Raw genomic sequence first — 20,656 nt, 5'->3', positions numbered from 1 at the left:
TAATGGAGGTCGCAATCATTTTGTTGCTTTCGAGTTATGATCATGTGGACACTGCATCCCTATGCTCCAATATTTACATGAGAGTATGAAAGTAATGTGTTATGAAGTTGTAACTACTACTCAATCATTGGATATTGTTGACCAAATGTGTCTAACAACCAATAAAACAAGAGACCGTGGGGAGTGCAAATTTGAAGTTTGTGTCTAAAATCTCCAGTCTTTCCAATGTATTGAAGAACCTGAAAAGAATGTTTTATCAATTTATTGTTTTTCAGATTCTCAAGTGAGTATTTTAAAGAGTAAATTCCACCGCTGGCATTATTACTGTTCTCAAGGTAGTGTTTGGTTTGGGAGAAAAAAAATTTTACTAGGGAAATATAATTGATAAGGAAATAGTTGGAAAGTGAGTTTGGTAGAAAAATGTAAAAAAAGTTATTTGGTTGACCCAAATATTACCAGAGAAATTTATTTAAATATGCAAAATCTATGTTCGGAAGAAACTTTGCACCTGTTTTTTCACATCTCAAGTGGTATTTTGTAACAGTGAATTTCATCCAAAAATCAACACAAAAGTCATTTTCCCATCTATTCTATTTGCCTGATATTTCTTGAAAAAACCTGAACCAAACGTAGTATTTTTCAATATCCACTTACACTTTCTCATTAATCCCAAAATAAACCTTCAACCAAACACTAGCTAATGGAATCTTTTGAATCATTGCTTCTTTGTTTATAAAAGGAAAAGAAAAACTAGAAAACGAAAAATGGGCATGCTCAATTGAATTTCACAACTAGAATAAGACTGGAAGGTGCTATTTAGTTGTCATTCCAGAAAACAAGAAAGGTTATAGATTTTTTATTTTTATAATTAAAGTCAGTGATAGGTGAGTTTAAATATTTTTTTTGGGGTCAAATCTTTAGCAACAATTAAATACTTTTATTTGAAAGGACAATTTCTTTTACTAAATATATAAAATTACAGATTCTTAAGAAAACCCTTTTCAAATCATAGCACACAAAATAACAGTGAACCTCTTGCAGTTGCGGTGGATGTTCTTTTGGGAAATTGAAGGCAATATTTTTTTATAGCAGTAAGTCAGTAATTTTACATCTTTATATTACTATAATATATATTTTTTTGTTGGTTTGAGCTCTAGTTTATATTTTAATATAATTACTTGTTTGTTTTCACCATTGACATACCCTCACTTGTATTAACTATCTTCTCAACGGTCTAGGTATGCATAACTCACAATTTTATGTGTAAATCCTCTCCCTTTTACATTTATTTCACCTATTGTACATACTAGATTTTAGTGTCAGTGTTGCAAGTGAACCACCATCTATCAGTGATATGCGTCTAGCATATGGTATTTTCTAAGTTAAAAGAAATAAGAAATTAAACATAAATGTGTGAAAAATAGTCATAAATGTTATAAATACTGATTATTCATTCTCAATCATTCTCTCACTCTAGGGATAAGCTACATGAATAGCAAACGTTAAAGATTCATTGATTCTAAGGTTTAACTTGAAAAGAGATTTCTAAGGGATTAGGATTCTAATAGAGTTAATAAGGTTAAAGTCACTAAGGAATTAAGGTTTAACTAATCATATAAAAGAACATTTATTGTCCAAGTTGCAAAGTGGGGATCATAAAGGTGCTTGTCATCTCTTTACCGCCATATTTCCTCAATTATTTTCTCAACCTTTATTCCATTGTTCTTGAGCTCTAAAAGAACCTTTGAATTTATTACGTTTTTATAATTGTTCTCATTATTTCACAAACCATAATTGTCCTTAAACTATTTTTATTAATCCAACAAGAGATGAATAGTTATAATAAATTCGGTGCCTCAATCCTCGTGAAGACGATACTCTACTTATCTTTTTATTACTTGAAATGATCGATACACTTGTCGATTGCGCAACAATCAACCATCAGAATACATAAAAGAGCAACTAGCCAAGCATTTAGACAACTACCAAAGAGACCAGATTGATGGAACAATCTTCTAAATTATTTGAAATTAAAAATAACAACTTCTCCACTTTAAATCCCAATTAATGAAAGTAGGGAATATCAATTATTCTATCCACTCTTATCCTTATATATTTATAAAAAAGACTAATTTTCTTATTAGAACCAATAACCTTAATCATAGAGGAACGAGTTCACAAACTAAATAAAAAATAAAGATCATGAAGAGAGGATATAATCATTTTTTGGGCTGCTATGTTGTGTCGATGAAAATAAAACAGGAAAAAGATTCCAAGTGTCTAGGCTCCACTGGGTTAGACAACGCATAACAGCGTGAGGTAGCCATCATTCATAACACAAAATTGGTGCCTCCCGACCACTTTATTGAGGACAGCCTTTTGCTTTGTGTTTCTTGGACTTATCATTATTGGCATGACATTATTATCATTACCCAAGGCCAATGCTAATATTGGGTGTTCTCGCCGTCAACTTTATACCCCTTACCTAAAAAAAATATTGGTGGGGGAGGGTTCAAAAAATGTTTGAGCTGCATGTTTGGAAGGGTAACGGGTCAGGCTGGCTCAGCCTAGCCTACGGTCCGGCTTACATTGAGTCCAGTTCAGGCTTGACCTTTTAAAAAAGTAGAGTAGATTTAGGCTTATAAAAAAGTTTTTTTAATAAATAGGCCATAGGCCAATTTTGTCAAGCGCGACCTACAGCTTTGTAGGCTAGCCTATTTAATTTATTAAAATAAAATAATAAAATAATATTTATTTTATGTGGCAAAGACATAGTACCAAATATAAATATCTCTTACTTTTTGTGCTATTTTATTTTATGAAAGGAAAACTTGTCTAATGTCTCCAAATTTTACATGCTGTTGCAGCTTAATACCATAGAGCAATGAGTACCTTGCTGGATTATGATGTTACTGATGAAGATCTTTCAGTAATACTCTTCTTTCCCTTGTCTTGATGGTGGTTTAAAGATTTTTAGATGAATGACATTCTCTTGTAGACTTTATTTCAGCATCCAGTAATTGTATTTTTCTTATTTTTCCCATTTCTTTGACTCTATTCCTCTATGATATACATTCTAGAGCTGAGGTATTATGTTGACTCTTTCTTGTTTGTCATTTTTTTCATATGAGAAGTACTAGTGCATGCATGAATGAAACTTTCTTTTCTCTATACAATTATTTTTTTTGCTTAGTATATATAGTGGGAGGCATACAAGGCCTGTAGGCCATGTCAGACTTTCTTATTTTTGAAAATGGGCCGGACTTGACTTACAAATAAAGCTTTTAATAGGCCAGTAGGCCAGATAGGCCGAATTTTTTTTTGACGTAGGCTTGGGCCAGAATGGCCAAAGCCCAGCTCGGTTCAGCCCATTTACACCCCTAGTCCTACTCCTTACCACTCGTACCTATATTTATCGAGGAACAATTCAATACAAGGACATTGACCATCCTCACACTAGTGTGACTAAAAAATATCGGCATGTCACATTTCAATTAAATTTTATCAAAATACCACGTCACATTCTCGCTACGTCATCTAGAGAGAATTGACCGGATACGTGACAGCATTTGTATGGTCTACTATTTTCGCTGAGCAGCTCAGCCAAAATGACAGAGTGCTGACACGTGTCAAATAATGCCTGAACAACTTTTACAGATAATGTCTGTACTTTTGCTACACCTTGTCATTCTCGTTAGGCTGCGCAATGAGAATGGTTGGCCATGCAGACGCTATTACATGTCAAGTCCATTCTCGCTGGATGGCATAGCGAGAATGTAACATGATATTTTGGCAAAAAAATTCTTGACATGGCAATACAGTAAATTTTTGCCTAAAAGGTGACAAAATGGTCATTGTTCCTTCAATACATCGGCACCACCGATCTCAAAAACACCAAGTTTTATATATACAATATGGGCTTTGCAACTCTTCTGTTACCGCAAAATTTGGGACTTTGCAGCTGACCAAAAAACTTGGTGGGTCCCACCATTTCAAAAAAATAAAATAAAGAAAAAATGCCAATGAGTGTGTTGCAGTAGAAAATCACTTCTGCATTCACAGCAGAAGTGATTTCCCCATACAATATAGGTAGTTTTAGGGGTGTTCATCAATCAATTCAAACCGCGGCGACCGAACCGAAAAACCGATAACCGAATAAATCGAAAATCGAAAAACCGAAAAAAAATCCGCAAATTTTAATTGGATTGGATCGGTTTTTGGATGGGTTGATGAAAACCGATCCAATCCAAACCGATCCAATATATTAATTTCCCTCTTCCTACTTGGGTCTTTTCACAATCATAGCCCAAAAATTTCTAAACCCAAGACCCATTAACCCATCAACTAAATCTAAGAAAAAATCTAGTCACATCTCATCAACAAAATTTTATCTTTGTAGAACTTCTTATCTCATTACCAAAAAAAAAATTATATTATAGTTTACTAATGCTTTTGTATTTCAAAAAAAATAAAATTTACAAAGCTAATATATACAAAAAATGTTATTTGCACAATAATCATAAAATAAATTTTAAGATTTTCAAAAAACCGAAAACCGATCCAATCCAGACCGAAAAAAATTAGATTGGATCGGATCGGATTTGAAAAAAATTTCAAACCGAATGAATGATTATATGATCAAACCAAAGGGATTGGATCAGACGATTTTTGATTCCAAAACCGATCCAATCCAGACCGCGAACATCCCTAGGTAGTATTACTGCAAATAAATTATTTCCAAAAATTTTCAAAATTATGTCATTTTGAATTAATTAAGAGTGTTTCCATAATTTTAAGAAAATTAATGAAGGAAATAAATAAAAATATCCTTCATTACTGATATAATTTTGAGTCACTGAAAATAACTTATTTTGAATTACTGAAAAAATACTTTACCCATACAATATATGCAATTATGCAAAACCAACTAAAATTGGTTATACAAAATTGATTCCGTGCATTGAACTTTTTCTCATATTTTTCTAACCAACTCAAATTTTCTCTATTTGCCAGCTGTATCATATTAATATATGCAATTATGCAAAACCAAAATGGATAATAAATTAATAAAAAGCCATGTAATGAAACATGTAAAAATAAACATGGTAATTTTTGACCCCTAGGTAAGGAGATGAGTCATGGTTCCAAGTATGTGGCTTGTGGAGTGTTTGATACATAAGGTTTTTTTTTTCCTTCGCAAAGAGAGAAACGACACAGCTACAACTACAACGTTGACTCCTTAATAATAACCAATCATGGTGACACGCCTTTTGTTCGAGGCTCTCTGGCTGTTGTTACCTCAAGAAGCTGCACGGAAAAGTTGCTTTTTCCAATAACATCTGTCTCGCTTTTGGATATTTTATTTAACTTATTATTTTTAGCAAATTGCCATTTTAAGGAAAATATTTTTCGACGTTTGCAAATGATTTTGCATCTTTTGGGTTGATGGAGGAGGTTCGATGCGATTAATCTTCTCCTAGAGACTAGGAAGGACATATTCCTGTTCTGGGTTTTGATCCTTCCTTATCTATGAAGAGAACTTTTGAGGTGGGTTTGTGGGATTTTGATTCTTTTCTGAGGTATATACGAAGATAGATGGTTTGAATGTTTTTGTTGTTGTCTATTGGGGAGATTCGGAAGAAGCTGTTTCATTCTTCAAATGGAATATTTGGAAGTTGAGGTCAGGTTCACAACATCCGTTTGGCAAATTGGAATAGAATAGAAATTCTTCAAAGGGCACAAAGAGTTTTTATTTATTTTTTTTAAAAAAATGTTTTTTTGTATGTGGGGTTTCTCGAAATTGACGACGTGTTTAACTAATATGTAAAAGAAATGATTTTTAATATTTAAATGAGCAGTTTGAGAGTTAGCAAATAGCAATTCACTGGTTACCATTTGCCAAGGCTTGAAGGTTTGTGGACAAAACTACTGGAATCTTTCTCACCCTCTCTCTCTCTCTCTCTCTTTCTGTGTCTCTCTCATGAATCATGTGAGGATAGTGGTCTTTGACCGTTGCAACCAATTCTTTCGTGTGTTTGAGAAACTTTGATTGAGTTGTTGTTAGTTTGGTACATGGAATGAACCTTTGACAGAGAAGAAGATCTCACCAACAAATAAAGTCTCTATATCAGAATTTCGAATTGATTAAGGTTTGGTGATTTGATGTCGGGGTTGTTTGTCCTAAAGAGAAATTGAAACCTTTTATGAGGCTTTGAAGAATCCTGCTTCCAATTTCCTGAATAGTTAATTGTTGTGTTGATTTCTGGGGGACATGAAGTTTCTAAGCCTTGTGGGGAATTCTTTTGGATGTTCTGCATCTGGTGAGCGCTTAGTTTCTGCAGCAAGAGATGGGGATGTTCAAGAGGCCAAGGCTTTATTGGAATATAACCCCCGTCTTGCAAGGTATTCCACTTTTGGAGTACGCAATTCCCCTTTGCATTACTCTGCAGCTCATGGCCACCATGAGGTACTTAATTCAATGCTCTCCATTTATTGTATCATGTTTTGCATTTCTTTTCATGATATCTATCGTGTTTTGCAATTGCATTGATGTAGATAGTGTGTCTCTTGCTTGAGTCTGGAGTTGATATCAATCTCAGGAATTATCGTGGTCAGGTAATTGATATTGTTTTGTTTGAATATTCTCTTCTTTAAATTCAATTGACTAAATTTATTTTGTCACATCACAGGAAAAATTACAGCTCAATCTAGAACTCACTCTGACTGTTCACTGTCTAAAACTGTCAATTTTATGCTAAAGGCTGCAAACTTTGTTGTGTATGAATAGCGTTGTATTTCATCTATAGAAAGGACCATTTCTTTTACTTACTTTACAGTTTATACCATTAACAGACTGCATTGATGCAAGCTTGTCAACATGGTCATTGGGAAGTGGTGCAGACCCTGATTCTTTTTAATGCCAATGTATGGTCGTTACTGCCAACAAATTTGGAATATTTTATTAACAATCATATAAATTATTGGGTAAAATGAGTTGTAAAACATTGGCTATTAAAATGGTTGCAGATTCATAAAGCAGATTACTTAAATGGAGGTACGGCGCTCCACTTGGCTGCTTTGAATGGCCATACCAGGTGCATTCGGCTTCTCCTGGCAGACTATATACCTAGCATCCCTAACTTTTGGAATGTATTACAGACAGATGATCATGAATCAATCTTGGAATTTGATCAAAGGTACTCTCACCAAAACTCCTCTTGCAGTCATCTTTCATAAACCTGTTGCATTGAGTTAATTTTTGATTTTTTTTCTTTAAATGGTTGCACACAAAGTGGTCTTTGTGAGGTAATTAACAGAACTGCTGATGGAGGCATTACTGCTCTGCATATGGCAGCATTGAATGGACATGTTGAAAGTGTGCAGTTACTCTTAGACTTGGGAGCTTCCGTGTCTGAGGTTACTGTGGAGGATGGAACTACCATTGATTTAATTGGTAATTGTTTGGCATTTTCTAGTTCATGTGATACAATGATGTGCAAATATTTGCTATGGAAAGTAGCATTTATATATAAGTAGATTAACGTTACTTCCAATCTGCTGATTGTTTCCATACTCGTGCCACCCTCTTTTTTATTTTTTAATTTGCATATTTGTTATCAAACCTACACAGCCTGGTCATTTCTCATCACTATTGTTTAACATTCTGTTTCTGGTTTCTGGAAGAATTTTAGAATGCACTTGGTTGAACTGAAAATGAGCTGGTGAAAATTTTAGAATGAAAAATATTTTGCAATTGCTTTGTACAACAAAAATTTAAAGTGGTTGAAAAAGTGAACTGCAACTCATTAAAATTCTAATTCCACAATTGTTGACTCCTCCTATAGCATGAAACTGAGCTGAAAATGATTTTTGACCCACTTTCCGCTCTCTACCCAGAAGGAAGGACTATGCACATGGAGTAAAAATCAAAACCTTTCTATCTCACTCCGTTTTCTACCCCACACTATTTTCTTCCTTATATACTAAGAATAGCCTTGGTTTCTGAGTGGGTTTCTCCCTCTTTGATCTCTTTTTACACCTCACAAGTTTGGCTGTGAGTCAATTTCAAGTATACATTTATCAAATTAAACCAGATGGAGAGAGATTTGTGCTAGATGTTCCTTCCTTCTATTATATAAGAGAACATGCAATTTGTATTTGTCCATTAAGTCTTCATTTTTAAAGATCACCTCTTGTGCAGAGTAAATTTAAACACTAACATAGTTCATTAGTTATTAAGAAAATTTAAACGTATAGCATTCCGTAAGTTTGGGCTAATTTCATTAATTTCACCTCTAGTAACTGCTGTCTATCCTGCTTGCAGGTTCTGGGAGCACTCCCCTCCATTATGCTGCATGTGGTGGAAATGCACAATGCTGTCAAGTATGTTTCTATTTTGCTTTAGAAGAAAAATATACTTTTGCAAATGAAAATATTATTCTTCCTAATGAACATGCAAAGTTAAAATTGGTTACATTGCTGGTCTTCGTATTGAAGTCCCTTTCCTTTTTTAATTTCGTGTATTATTTGTTTGGTTCAGCTTTTGATTGCGAAGGGTGCCATTCTGACTGCTGAGAATGCAAATGGGTATGTATCAACATATCTCTGTTACTTCTGATGTGTGATGAATTTATCCTATTTACTGCCTGCCATGGTAGACATGTAAATATTTTGGTCTATATAGTTGATAGGAAATTTAATACTCTTCTAGAGGAGCCGAACAACTCCCTATTCCCTTGTCTTCTAAGTAACGTGCTATAAAATTGTTAACTTTTAGAAGCTTAAATCTAGCTCACTTGGCTTTTGACCAGAAACTTAAGTTTAATTTATTATTGATGTTCTGGATTCAGAGTATCCATGTTCCTGGGTTTTGATATGGTTTTTTTGTGAACTTATGTTTTAAAGTTTAGCCTCAGATCCCTTTTCTGTCTTGTGTATGATAGTAAATTGCATTGCATATCACCTTGAAGTCTAAAATGCAATCATCATCCTTATATTGTGATTGTGTTTAGTTGCAAGTGCCTGTTCCTTTTTTAGTACAAATTGCATGGAGGATAGCAGTGTTTTTAGACTGCGTTCAATTCAAGAATCCTTTGATCTGTGCTATCTCATTGTAATAAAAAACAATTGAACCTGTCATAATTATAGTTCCTATAATGCTTTGTTGCATCTGAATGAAGCAACCTGAGTTTTATATTGTCTCAAGCACTTGTTTGTCTTTTATGGGTTTCGAACTTTTTGGTGAATTGTTTCTATGATTTTTGCTTTGAAGATGGACCCCCTTGATGGTGGCTCGTTCGTGGCATAGAAACTGGCTCGAGGACATCTTAAAAACACCTCAAGCAGACCACTTACAAGTTCTTCCTTCACCATATATATGTCTTCCTCTTATGAGCATTGTCAGAATTGCTAGGTATGTGTTTGTCGAAGCTAATCTCTTACCAATTTGACCAATTTCTTCCTATCAGTTAATAGTCCTGAAGTTTGATATTGGGAGCTGTCTGCTTTGTTCCTCCTCGGGAGAACCAACTAAAAATTTATGTTTTCCTAGACATTAGCTTGAATTGATTTTAATAAGCACAATTCTTTCCATGAATTTGTGGAGTCTGCTCTGATTTCAAGTCAACTAACAGGTGGTTTTAACTGATTATTCTTTGAGCGAGGTGACAATCCTGATCATTCAGCTGTTATTGATGGAATTTTAGATTTTTACTGATTAAATTCAATGATACTCGGAAAATTTACTCAAATTCATTTGTCATTGATTGTTTGTTATGTGATTATGTTCTAACTAGATGAGTTAAGTCTTGTCTTTTTTAGATTTATTATTTTCATTTTGATATCCAGCATCATTGACATCACTGGGATTGGCTAACCGGTTGGATTTGTAGAAGTGTTTTGATCTTCTTATTTATAGTTTGCAACAAGTAGGCATATATTGTACCAAATTAATCTCAAGTGCTCTAACAAACAATCTGCCCTGAAATTTTTCGTACCATTAATCAGCTCTGTGTGATTATCAAGTTGTTCATTCAGTAAAAGCAGACACACTACTAATATTTGGATACAGATTTTTCCGTAGCAAATACTACATCTTGACAATGCTGAGTAAATTAAAATAAAACTTTTTCCATATTTGATTCGATTAAGCCAGTTGACTGTACCTCAAATTTGGGGTATTCCAATTCCAAGGGTTACTAATTTTGCTCCTACCCGCTTTTTGTTTCTGTTGTGTTCATCATCCTCAACAGGGAATGTGGATGGAGGACGAGTGAATTAGCACCAACATGCTTAGATCCATGTGCTGTTTGTTTGGAAAGGAAATGTATGGTCGCTGTCGAAGGTATACACGCCTCTTAAATTCACAAATAAACATATACTTTATTGATTAGTATTATAAAAGCTGGATTCATGGTATGTGATTAGACGCTTTAATATGGAAAATGATTTTAGCCTTTTTGAACCAAAGGTTTAAAAAATGTTTATATTTTTTTGCTATGGAACAAGTACACTATTAATGGCTAAGGAAACATGATGTAATTACCAGAGATGAAAAGGCGATATTCCCAAAATGTTCTATTTACAATAACTAGTCTTTTCATTTTGATAGGCATGCTTACAAATATAAAGTGACTGGTCAGGCTTGGATATTGTTCATGGATTTTTTAAGTAGCCATAGTTCGTCAGAAATGATAGATAATGAGTGCACTTCTATTCCCATAGTATGGGTTGCCATTGTGTACTCATTCATTCATGAATGCAATACCACTGTTTCCATGGGACAATCCAGTGTGCTACTGTAGAAATTAGAAACTTAGATCTAAACCATGACTCTTAGGCGATTACGAGGTTGTTACAAGTGGGGCCATTTTTTTCAATGAAGACATAGTTAAGGTCTACCAACAAGATGATCAAGTTCAAGACCCTTCATTTTTCCGTCTATGGTAGTGTATGTATCAGTCAAATAAGAGTAAATAATTATAAAGTATCGCTACAAACACATTCTCACACTAAAGTAAAGGGGGGGAAACAACATAACTATGCTTTTATGTTTGCAACGACTAATGAGTCAAGTTTTGAATCAATGGTAAAGGAATCTGTGTGTTCCCTTTCCCATGTACTTTTTTTTTTTATATCTGTTGTTTCTTTATCCATGATATTATCTGTACATGTTCATATATTTATTCTTCCTGGCTGAAATCTTTTTGTTTCATATCGTATATTTTACTAATGGCCTCCAATTATGATGATGCAGGTTGTGATCACGAGTTCTGCACACAGTGTGCCTTGTATCTTTGTTCTACAAACTCAACCTCAACGACCACTCATGGCCCCCCAGGTTCAATTGCTTGTCCTCTCTGCCGGCACGGCATAGTCTCATTTGTGAAGCTTCCAGATACAAGGCCACTACCCAAGGAAATGCAAAGGACAACAAATTTGTCCCTAACATTTTGCACGTGTTCTAGTGAGGTGTTAGGAGATTCCACTGATATGACCACCCCATTTTGCAAACCAACTTCCCGGGGATCCAAAACTTCTTCCCCTTCAAGATCATTCCGCTCCCTGAGCTGCCAGAGATTCTCCTCATTCAAAATCAACCCCAGCATTTGCTTGGGAGCAGACGTTGCACCTTCCTTAGTTCCTTGCAATGCTAGCAGGAACTTGAGAAACCATTTGGCAAGATGTTCTGGTTCTGGTTTTAGGCGAGCATCTTCTCAAACAGAAAGAAGGAAGTCATGGTTTTGTTCCCTCAATCAATCTGTTCCCACAGGCAGTGGATGCTGATTTCTTTTTGGTATCTATGCTTTTCCATTTATCACACCAATATAAGCAGTATATCCAACGTTATATTCATCATTCCAAAATTTCATCCACGTTTGACACATTAACCTTGTAAATACCACCACCCCAATTGAACAGCTGGGACAAGCATTTGTTTTTTGGGAGCAAGTTTCACGATACAATTTCTACAAGGTTCATGTTCCGTGCATATAGTTCAAGGTCATCATCAAACGGACTGAAAATTTAAAAGACTGAGGAAAATCCGGTGGTTTATGATAACCTTTCACAGCGTAGATATTATTTGAAATTTGGGTGGAATATTCTATGCACATGGAGAAAGCCACGGATGATGTTAGGCACACGTCACGAGTTCATTAAATTTGGTTGAGGTCATAACCTAAACAACATCGATGCCTTAAATTCAGTTTTCAGGAAAATAATAAATCTGTGCCAGCTGAAATGTAAGACCATGAGCATCTGGACCCACAATCCCACGTGCAGCTTACAGAGATTGCAACCTAAACAACATGGAGCTAAGCAAAAGGAAAAAAAGATGCTGAAGATGTATCCAGTTTGCCATACTATATGCTACTACTTTTCTTTGTTCTTCATTATATTATTATGCAAAAACTTGCTATGCAAAGAATATTGAACTCCTCAATTTACCACAGAAACTGACTATAGAAGAATCTTTTCCTTTTATGTTACACAACTTATAAATCAGGATACGATTTGCCTGATTTGTAATAAGCATTTAACTTATACAACATCATCTTGAATTGAACTAATAGAAAGATATATAGCAAGCGAAAGAGATGGTACAAATTTTGCTCAAACATTAAATTAACACAATAGATGAGACTCATAAGAGATAGAGATTTGTCTGTATTAACACACATAAAATAATAACAACGTTTCCATTAAAGCTCAGGAGGAATAGGTAAAAAATATTTAAACGGGAGTGGCTGACGTGATGAAGATAGAAAATTTAGATAAGAAAGAAGTAGAAACTTATAATAATAAATGGAAAAAAGCTAAAAAGTCCTGCAAGGTCAAGAAAAAAATAAAATAAAACACTAAAATAAGAAAAGAAAAAATAAAAAGCTCAGTTAGGATAGCGCCATGAAAACCCTATCGCGTGCTTCATTCTCCATTTGCTGTAGTGAAAGCGAAGGAAATTTGTTGCACTCGGCCCAGATGATAGTTGGAGATGCCTGATGCCATTTGAGAGAGATTCTGGAGCAGTTAGTACCAAAAGCATATTGAGAAAGAAGTGACAAGTTTGAACGAACTGAATTGTAAAGAACACGCGTGATGTTGTAGGCGTGCTATGATATGATATAAATGGGCAAGTGGAGATGCATGCAGAGTTGATAGATGGAGTTTATATAGTGAAAAGAGAAAGGGAAATAAATGAAAATAAGAGACTACTGACATTCCAAAAATGCTGTTGTTTCACTGAAGTATGAAGAAAAAAGGAATAGGTTGGTGGACCCAAAAACTATGAATTAATGGGATATGTATAACGCTTTAACGTTATAGGAGATAAATTTATCTTGTATAAATATATAAAAATATATAAGATGAGGTTTGTATTTGTCATTTAACATGACATAACAAAATTTTTTACACACATAACATTTTGTGAGACCCATATTTTTTGAAGAAAAAAAAAAAACTACGGCACCCAAAACGAATCTCTATAACATTACAGAATCACTTTTTCTACATCATAACTCTTATAAAACCTATATAAGATTCATATTTATTTTTTTTCTCGTTTTTTTTTTCACTTGATCTTCATATACTTATTTTTTACGATAAACATTAATATCTATGTAAAAATCCTTTTTCTTTTAATTTTTTTTCTTGTTCTAGCTGTCTCTGTCTTTCTGTTCTTTCCAGCGAGAAGTCTTTGATTATAAATCAGATAAATGGCGACTGATTTGAGAGAAGAAAGGATAAAGTACAGTGCAGTGTGACAAGCAACGTGACTTAACCATTTTCCTCTGGCTTTCTCTTCTGTCCTCTAATCTTTTACCTCCTCAGTCACGTAAATTCAAAAGCATATATATGAATGAAAGCATGGGATTTCGTACTCAAATTTCCAAGAAAGGGAAACGAGTTAAAACACAATAGGGCCTCCCTCTGCCTGCAATGAATTCTATCACAACGTTAAAAGTAAATATCAAACATATATACGGCACGGTGCCAACTTTGATGAAACTATTACAAGACAAGAGAAAATATGTAAAAACAAGACATCCTCTTCATCCTATCAATTAATTTTCTTTTTCTTTTTCTTTTTCTTTTTTTTCCCTCTCATTTTCCTTTCTCATCCAAGTTTGGTCCCTTTGACTAATGTTATAACTGATATTATTTAAAAGAACATGATGCATACGAAATATGTATTATTTTATGTGTATATACTTATTTTGAACTAATATTAATTAAAAGAAATATAGACGAATAGGGAATATATATATATGTAAACCAGTTCCAAAGCTTTTCCTTTCTTGTTGGAGATTATGACAAACTCACTGCATCAACATAGAATTTTCAACCAGAGCACTGCATCAACATAAATAATATACATTAATTGAAATCGCATTGCATTTCTTGGCATAAGCTTTTTAAGCACGAAACTGAGAACAGGTCAACAGGTCATGCAATGATAAAACCCAACGTTGGTTGGACTTGCAATAGAGAGGAGCACATTTTGTGTATTACGGAAGTACCTACTCTCCTTACTCGCCTTGCTAAAATAGAAGGAAAAAAAAAAAAGGGATTAAAAGGAAAATAATCATAAATATGTTAACTTTTTTTTTTATATGTGATAAAAGATACATTGAGTGTTTGGTACTCGGATAACACTTAGCCACTTAGCAGATGTTTGGTACGACATTTTTTTTTGGGATTTTCGAGAAACTGAAAGTGTTAATCATATTTATTCATATTTGGTACAAAATTTTTAAACTTTTTTCGAGAATCTAATTTTTTCGGAATTTTATTTTGTGTGTAAAGAAAATTCAGGGGGTGATATTCTAGGATTTCTACGGCAAGGGAAAATTTAATACAACTAAACATGTATCAAGAAAATTAACTCAATATTTTCGGAAATATTTTAGTCCACCAAACAACTTTTTGGTAACATTCCCATAAAACTCATATTCCCATCATATTTCTGAAAATCGTAATTTCCGGATAAATAAAAATTTCTTCTCTACCAAACACCCCCTTAAAATATTTTCAAACAGGCAGGGATGCGTGGGTAATTGGGTTGAGGAGAAAACATTACACAGTTTTGCACGTAAAGCTGGTTACTTTATAACCCACACTGGGTTTTCTCTTCTTTTCTAGTTGATTTTGAATTGCTATTTTCAGCTTTCTAACTTGGTTCTTTCCCATCCAATGCCACCAATCAGTTTCATGCCAGTTAGGGTGTGTAGCCGTGGAAGAGATACGGTTTTCCAGGTACCAATTTAAGGATGTGTGGTTTTTAAATGTAGACATAAAGGAAAATACTACATTACTATGGAATACCATATATGATTAATGAACATGTTATATTTATAAATTTTTTATTTATAAATTATATTACATATTACGAATAATATCTAATACTTGAATATATAATATCTATAATATATAATATAATTTATAAATAAAAAATTTATAAATATTACTTAACTTATCATTAATATATGAGGACAGTGGAAGGTGTGAATCAAAATGGCAAAAGGGGGAGTGGGGCAATTGAAGAAGGGATATATAGGGATCTTACATATTGTTTCAGCCTTTTAAAAATCTTTAGATAATCATCACAATTCACATCGTAGCCAGTGATGGGACAACACATGGTCAATCCATCAGTCTCTTGAAGTCACTCTCAGAGTCCTTTCTCTTTCAACTTTCATCCTCAATGCCAATGGTTGCAGCCGCCTACGTAAGACAAAGATATGAACATGCAAGATTGGTGACATGTTCCTTACAATTGATGCAGCATGCCTACTATATCCGTACTGCACGCATGTGCCAACCTCGACCCTTTTGTTTTGAGACTCTTTGCTATTACCATCTTACAAATAAATGCTTTCTATCTTTTTATTTTTTATCCAAATCATGCAAGCAAAAGGGTATCTTACTATCTTATCAGTTTTTGTGTTTAAGCTAGCTGCGTGCGTGTAGGGGACTGAATCCAATTTAAAGTATTTCTTGGAAAACAGCTGGGTGTTCAACTGTTTCATTTATTATGTCAAAATAAGGGAAGGTATCGATTCAGTTTTGTCCTCACTAGCTGGCTCTAGGCAATGGCAAATTGATCGATGATGGGGTGTAGAACACTGAACAGGGATACAAGGAAAGTGTAGGTGCGGTGTGGACTGTGGAGGATGGATCTCTCTATCTCTGCATTGAAGTAAACGATCACACTATTGGCTATGTTAGCAAGGGACGTCTTTGACTACTTGCTCATTGGTATGGGAATTGTAGTTAGGTTTTTTCTCCTATAGCATGAAATTCATTTTTTTAATTTACATAAATTATAATATTTGCATACATAAATTATATATAAATTGAAAAATTTCCCCTTAAAATTTCTGTCACTTGCAAAGTGTGCAAGTCTCTTATCTATCATTATATTGCTTTATATATGTTGCCGATATTACTTTGGGAACAATGATAAGCATCCCCATTGGTGTTTATGAGTGTTTGTGAAGAACATGATATGGTGATCGTGAAAAAATTATAACTATATAATGATGAATCAATGAGGATAATTTTGAAAAAATTTATTTCAATATTTTTTTTGTCTTTTCTTTTATCACCAATGATTATGATCTCTATGTTATATTTATTTTAACATGAAAGGATCTAATTCCATTTGTGAATATCTAAAGAGTATCCCATCTGTAAATTCTTTCATTCTTAGGTTAATTGTGAAAAATCGGGTTCAACCAGCGTTGAACCAGTTTTATATTAAATTGTGTAAAATATATACATTTTTCAAGTATTTGAAAGCTCCTATAAAACTCACCACAATGCTTGAAATGAGAGCACGAAGAAGAAGAGCAATTATGTTGTTAGTTCCCGGTAAAAGATAAAAATGTCAAGTGACAAAGATAAAAATGAAAGCGTGTAAGAAGAAGAAGAAGAAGAAGAAGGCATTAGTGTTAGGTACTGGCAAGTGCACACATAAATTTGGTCATATATTTTTTTTAGTAAAGAAGAGATATATTTTTTAATTAATTATGAGTGTCACTCAAGAAGCAATTTTAGTGGCTGTATTACCAGAAATAAAGCACAGATATTAAGAAAGAAACACATTTTATTTACTGCTTATGTTTTAGTGGTTTTATATCATTAAGTTGATTACTATTTTTTTATGTTAAGTTCAAGTTTTCTTTTCTCTTGTTGTTTGAGGATTATATCCCTCATATTATATGAATGAAATTTTTTGTCAAGTTATATAATATTAAAGAAAGTGAGATGATATATTATTCAATGAATTTGTCTTGTCTTTTTCTTAACATGACAAAAAATTTAGTTCATGTAACATAAGGGATATAATTTTTTTTATATTCTTTTATTTTTCATTGCATTTAAAGCTTTGTTTAATTTTTTTTCTTAGAAGCACTGCCCCCAAATTCCTTCCACTAAATATTCGGACTAAATATGCACACATAAGTAAAATTTTCTAGGTCCGCTACTCAGGGGCGGGCCTAGGGGGGGTACTAGGGTAGGCGGCCGCCCCCCTCAAAATTTAAAAAAAAAAATTAACACAAGTATAATGCAAGAAATTTCCATTTTTTCTCTCCATTAATGTGAAGTAGTTTTCTCCCACCGCAGAGATTTTATAGAGCTTCTTTATATTCTCAGGTCCTATATTTATTTAAACTCCTCTAACTCTGATTGCATTTTTTCTCCCTCCAAGAAAGTTAAAGAAATGAACAAAACAAAAAGAGAATGAGAAAGAGTGCAGTACCATGATTAGATCTTGTCGAATTGAAAAGTAAGCTCAGGATTTAGTTTGGGGGGTTTTAGAGAGAGTTAAGAGATAGAGAAAAGAAAGTCACGATTATCAAATCCAGAATTTAATGTTTTCTTGTCTTTTTTTGCTTTAACAAAAAAATAAGTTTATTTAAGATTACATCACAGTGTTGGGAGTATCAGTGACCACCAATAGAGCTACATGGTTTTTCTTAGCTCAAATTCTTTTAGCTACGTGGCTCTTGTTTGTTGGCACAGACCTGATGGTAACAATTAGCATATGAAATTGGCATTAAATTATGGGGAAAGACCTGTTTATAATTTTTTTTTTACGAATTACACTAAGTATGACCAGTCATACACTCATTAAAGTATGACGGTCAGACACAATATAGTTTGTAAGAGTTTCTAAACAGAAAGTTTGTAGATATAACTTTCCCCTTAAATTATAGTTTAAACCTCGACTTGAAACTTACAATTTTAACTTTTATTATGCTTAGATGTTAGCACAAATCTTCCCATCCATGAATAAAAATAAGAAGTCTGAGAGTCTTATGAAAGAATGAACCTTATTCTTTCGATCCCTCTCCTTTTCTGATGATTCGTGACAAAGAGGGAAGTAAGGGCAGAAGGGTTTTGGTGATCGTGCTTTTTGGCAATCTGTCTCTTCTGCTTTATCTTTGTCTTTTTTTTTCTTGTTGGGATAACAATGAGTAAATAGAAAAAGATGTTAAGAAATGAAAGGGGTCTGCTTTGAATTATCTATTTAGATTATAGTAATTAGTACATATTTTTGTGAAATCTAAACCTTTGCTCTCTTCTCTTTTTCTTTGTTTTCTTTGCATAAAAAATGTTCATTTTAGGGGTTGAAAATGTGTAGTTTTTTTCAAATTGATAGTAGATTTTACTGTGACATCTTCCACCTCTTTCTCTCTCTCTGTCTCCTTCTTTCTCTCTGTAACAAGTTAAAAGAGGCATTTATGATTTATGTTCTCTGGATTGATGTTTCAGCCTCCCACATATTGTGGTTGAAGAGAGGAACAAATATTTAATTTTTCATATTTTGGCCTCTCATATATTATGTTTGTAGAGAGAAACAAGTGTTTAATTTTTAGCCCCCCACAGAAAAAATTTCTGGGTTCGCAACTGCCGCTACTGGTGTTAGGGTTATCTTTGCCTTGCAATGATGGATTTTATATTGTGTTAATCTGATGAAGAAATACACTCAAGAATAAAATAAGAAGAAGAAGGCGTTAGTGTTAGGGTTTGATAAAAAAATAAATAAATTTTTTAAAATATACATATATTGTAGCGGTCATCAAATAACAACTAAAAAATATTCAAAAATTTAAAAAAAAGGAAAAAAGTTTCCGATGTTACTTTAGATAACTTTATCTAATGTTCATCGAAACGACGTCGTTTTGGAGTTGAAAAATTAAAAAATTAAAGTGATAAAGACTATTATAACCCTGAAATAAATTAAAATTACATGATTTCCGTCCCAAAACGATGTCGTTTTGATGAACATTAGATAAAGTTATCTAAAGTAACATCAGAAAAAACAAACCCTTAAAAAAATTATATAAATCCTAGCGTCAAAACCTGCCACTTTATATAAATTAACAAAAAAAAAAAAAGAATTTTGCAAGGTGGCATTCACTAAAAACATTAGAATTTATATATTATCTGGGGTTTTATTGACCTTCAGTAAATAACCTCCACAAATCATGCTATTTTTTTTAATGATTTGAGCCGTCTTGTTTGAGGATAGGAAGACTTATCACTAGACCAATTTTATTTGTTGTACATAATGTTCATAATTTAATATTTATTTTATATTATTTTGAAATCTGATTGAACCGGTTGAACCACTAACCCAATACCTTAATCTCATTGATGACCGGTCCAAATTTTAAATCGCTCGTATACATGAATTGTCCAACACGCGTGTACATAAAAATGAGAGTGGAACTCTACCACTTGTTTGATCTAGACTTCAGACACCTTAAAAAAATAGAGAATTTCTTATATAAATTAACCTCATGTTCGATCCTTCAGGATGTATTTAGCTGTAATGGAAAGGGAATAGAAATTTCCAATTCTTATCATCTGCTCTAGAAAACATTCACGGTTTTTATGACGACCATTGTGCATAAATCAGATGCAATTTCCTTCTCCAATCTTGTTGAAGAACGATTTTATAATCATCCTCCAAATCTTTAAACTGTAGGCAAAGGTTGTGTTCAAATCCCATTCATTTGATCGTAAATACATATTTAAGAAGTAATTATTAAATTATTAACCATAGTACTATACATTATAATTACGATGTGTAACCGATGAGATGAACGCTTTCATTATTATCATGGAGTAACCAACTCTGCTTATTTCCAACCAGTTGGAGTGTACCTATATTAGATTGCTCTCTTAGGCTTATAATTGGTCACAAATTCTGAATATCACACCGTGCACATATTTGTTTTATCCTATTATTATGCTAACATATAAAGACATACATGAATCATGCATTATTCCTCAGTCACCAAGTTTTGTTTTGTTTTTTCATGCTGAATTTTACATCCATAGCGGCAAGAAGCAGCCTTTAAAAAATAGAGAAAAACTACTCTTATTTTACATGTGATAACTTTCTCTCCTACACACCATTCGATAACTGTGTCAATTTTTTTTTCAGGTGATAAAACTCACAAATTTATTTTTATGACATGAGATAACTTATCTCCTTTAGCATGAGATTAATAAAACCCTAAAAAATATGCATGTAATTGGGCTTATTAATTTTGTGAAACGTGAACAAGATGCAGAAGTACCTAACAATAATTTTATTTTAGAGGGCCTAGGCCACATCAAGTGTAAAGATAACAAATTA

At 33.3% G+C, this 20,656-nt stretch overlaps 1 protein-coding gene across 2 annotated transcripts; it reads left to right on the top strand.

Annotated features, from left to right (window-relative positions):
• The first annotated feature begins 5,228 nt into the window (after positions 1–5,228).
• On the top strand, positions 5,229–12,485 carry LOC133292968 (E3 ubiquitin-protein ligase XBAT32). Of its 2 annotated transcripts, none has more exons than XM_061491464.1 (10): positions 5,229–6,466; positions 6,556–6,615; positions 6,853–6,924; positions 7,027–7,196; positions 7,293–7,453; positions 8,324–8,382; positions 8,540–8,586; positions 9,272–9,412; positions 10,251–10,342; positions 11,255–12,485. In XM_061491464.1, the coding sequence occupies exons 1-10, from the start codon at positions 6,272–6,274 to the stop codon at positions 11,782–11,784; spliced, it is 1,527 nt and encodes a 508-aa protein (XP_061347448.1). In that variant the 5' UTR covers positions 5,229–6,271; the 3' UTR covers positions 11,785–12,485. The 2 variants fall into 2 exon arrangements, with proteins under 2 accessions (XP_061347448.1, XP_061347449.1); XM_061491465.1 differs by having other exon boundaries at positions 6,358–6,466; positions 6,560–6,615.
• Positions 12,486–20,656: the final 8,171 nt, after the last annotated feature.

Source organism: Gastrolobium bilobum, unplaced genomic scaffold (assembly GCF_033153095.1).
Source record: "Gastrolobium bilobum isolate Gb01-03AN ecotype WA unplaced genomic scaffold, APGP_CSIRO_Gbil_v1 utg3588, whole genome shotgun sequence".
NCBI lineage: Eukaryota > Viridiplantae > Streptophyta > Magnoliopsida > Fabales > Fabaceae > Gastrolobium > Gastrolobium bilobum.
This window is presented reverse-complemented; position numbering and strand designations above follow the sequence as displayed.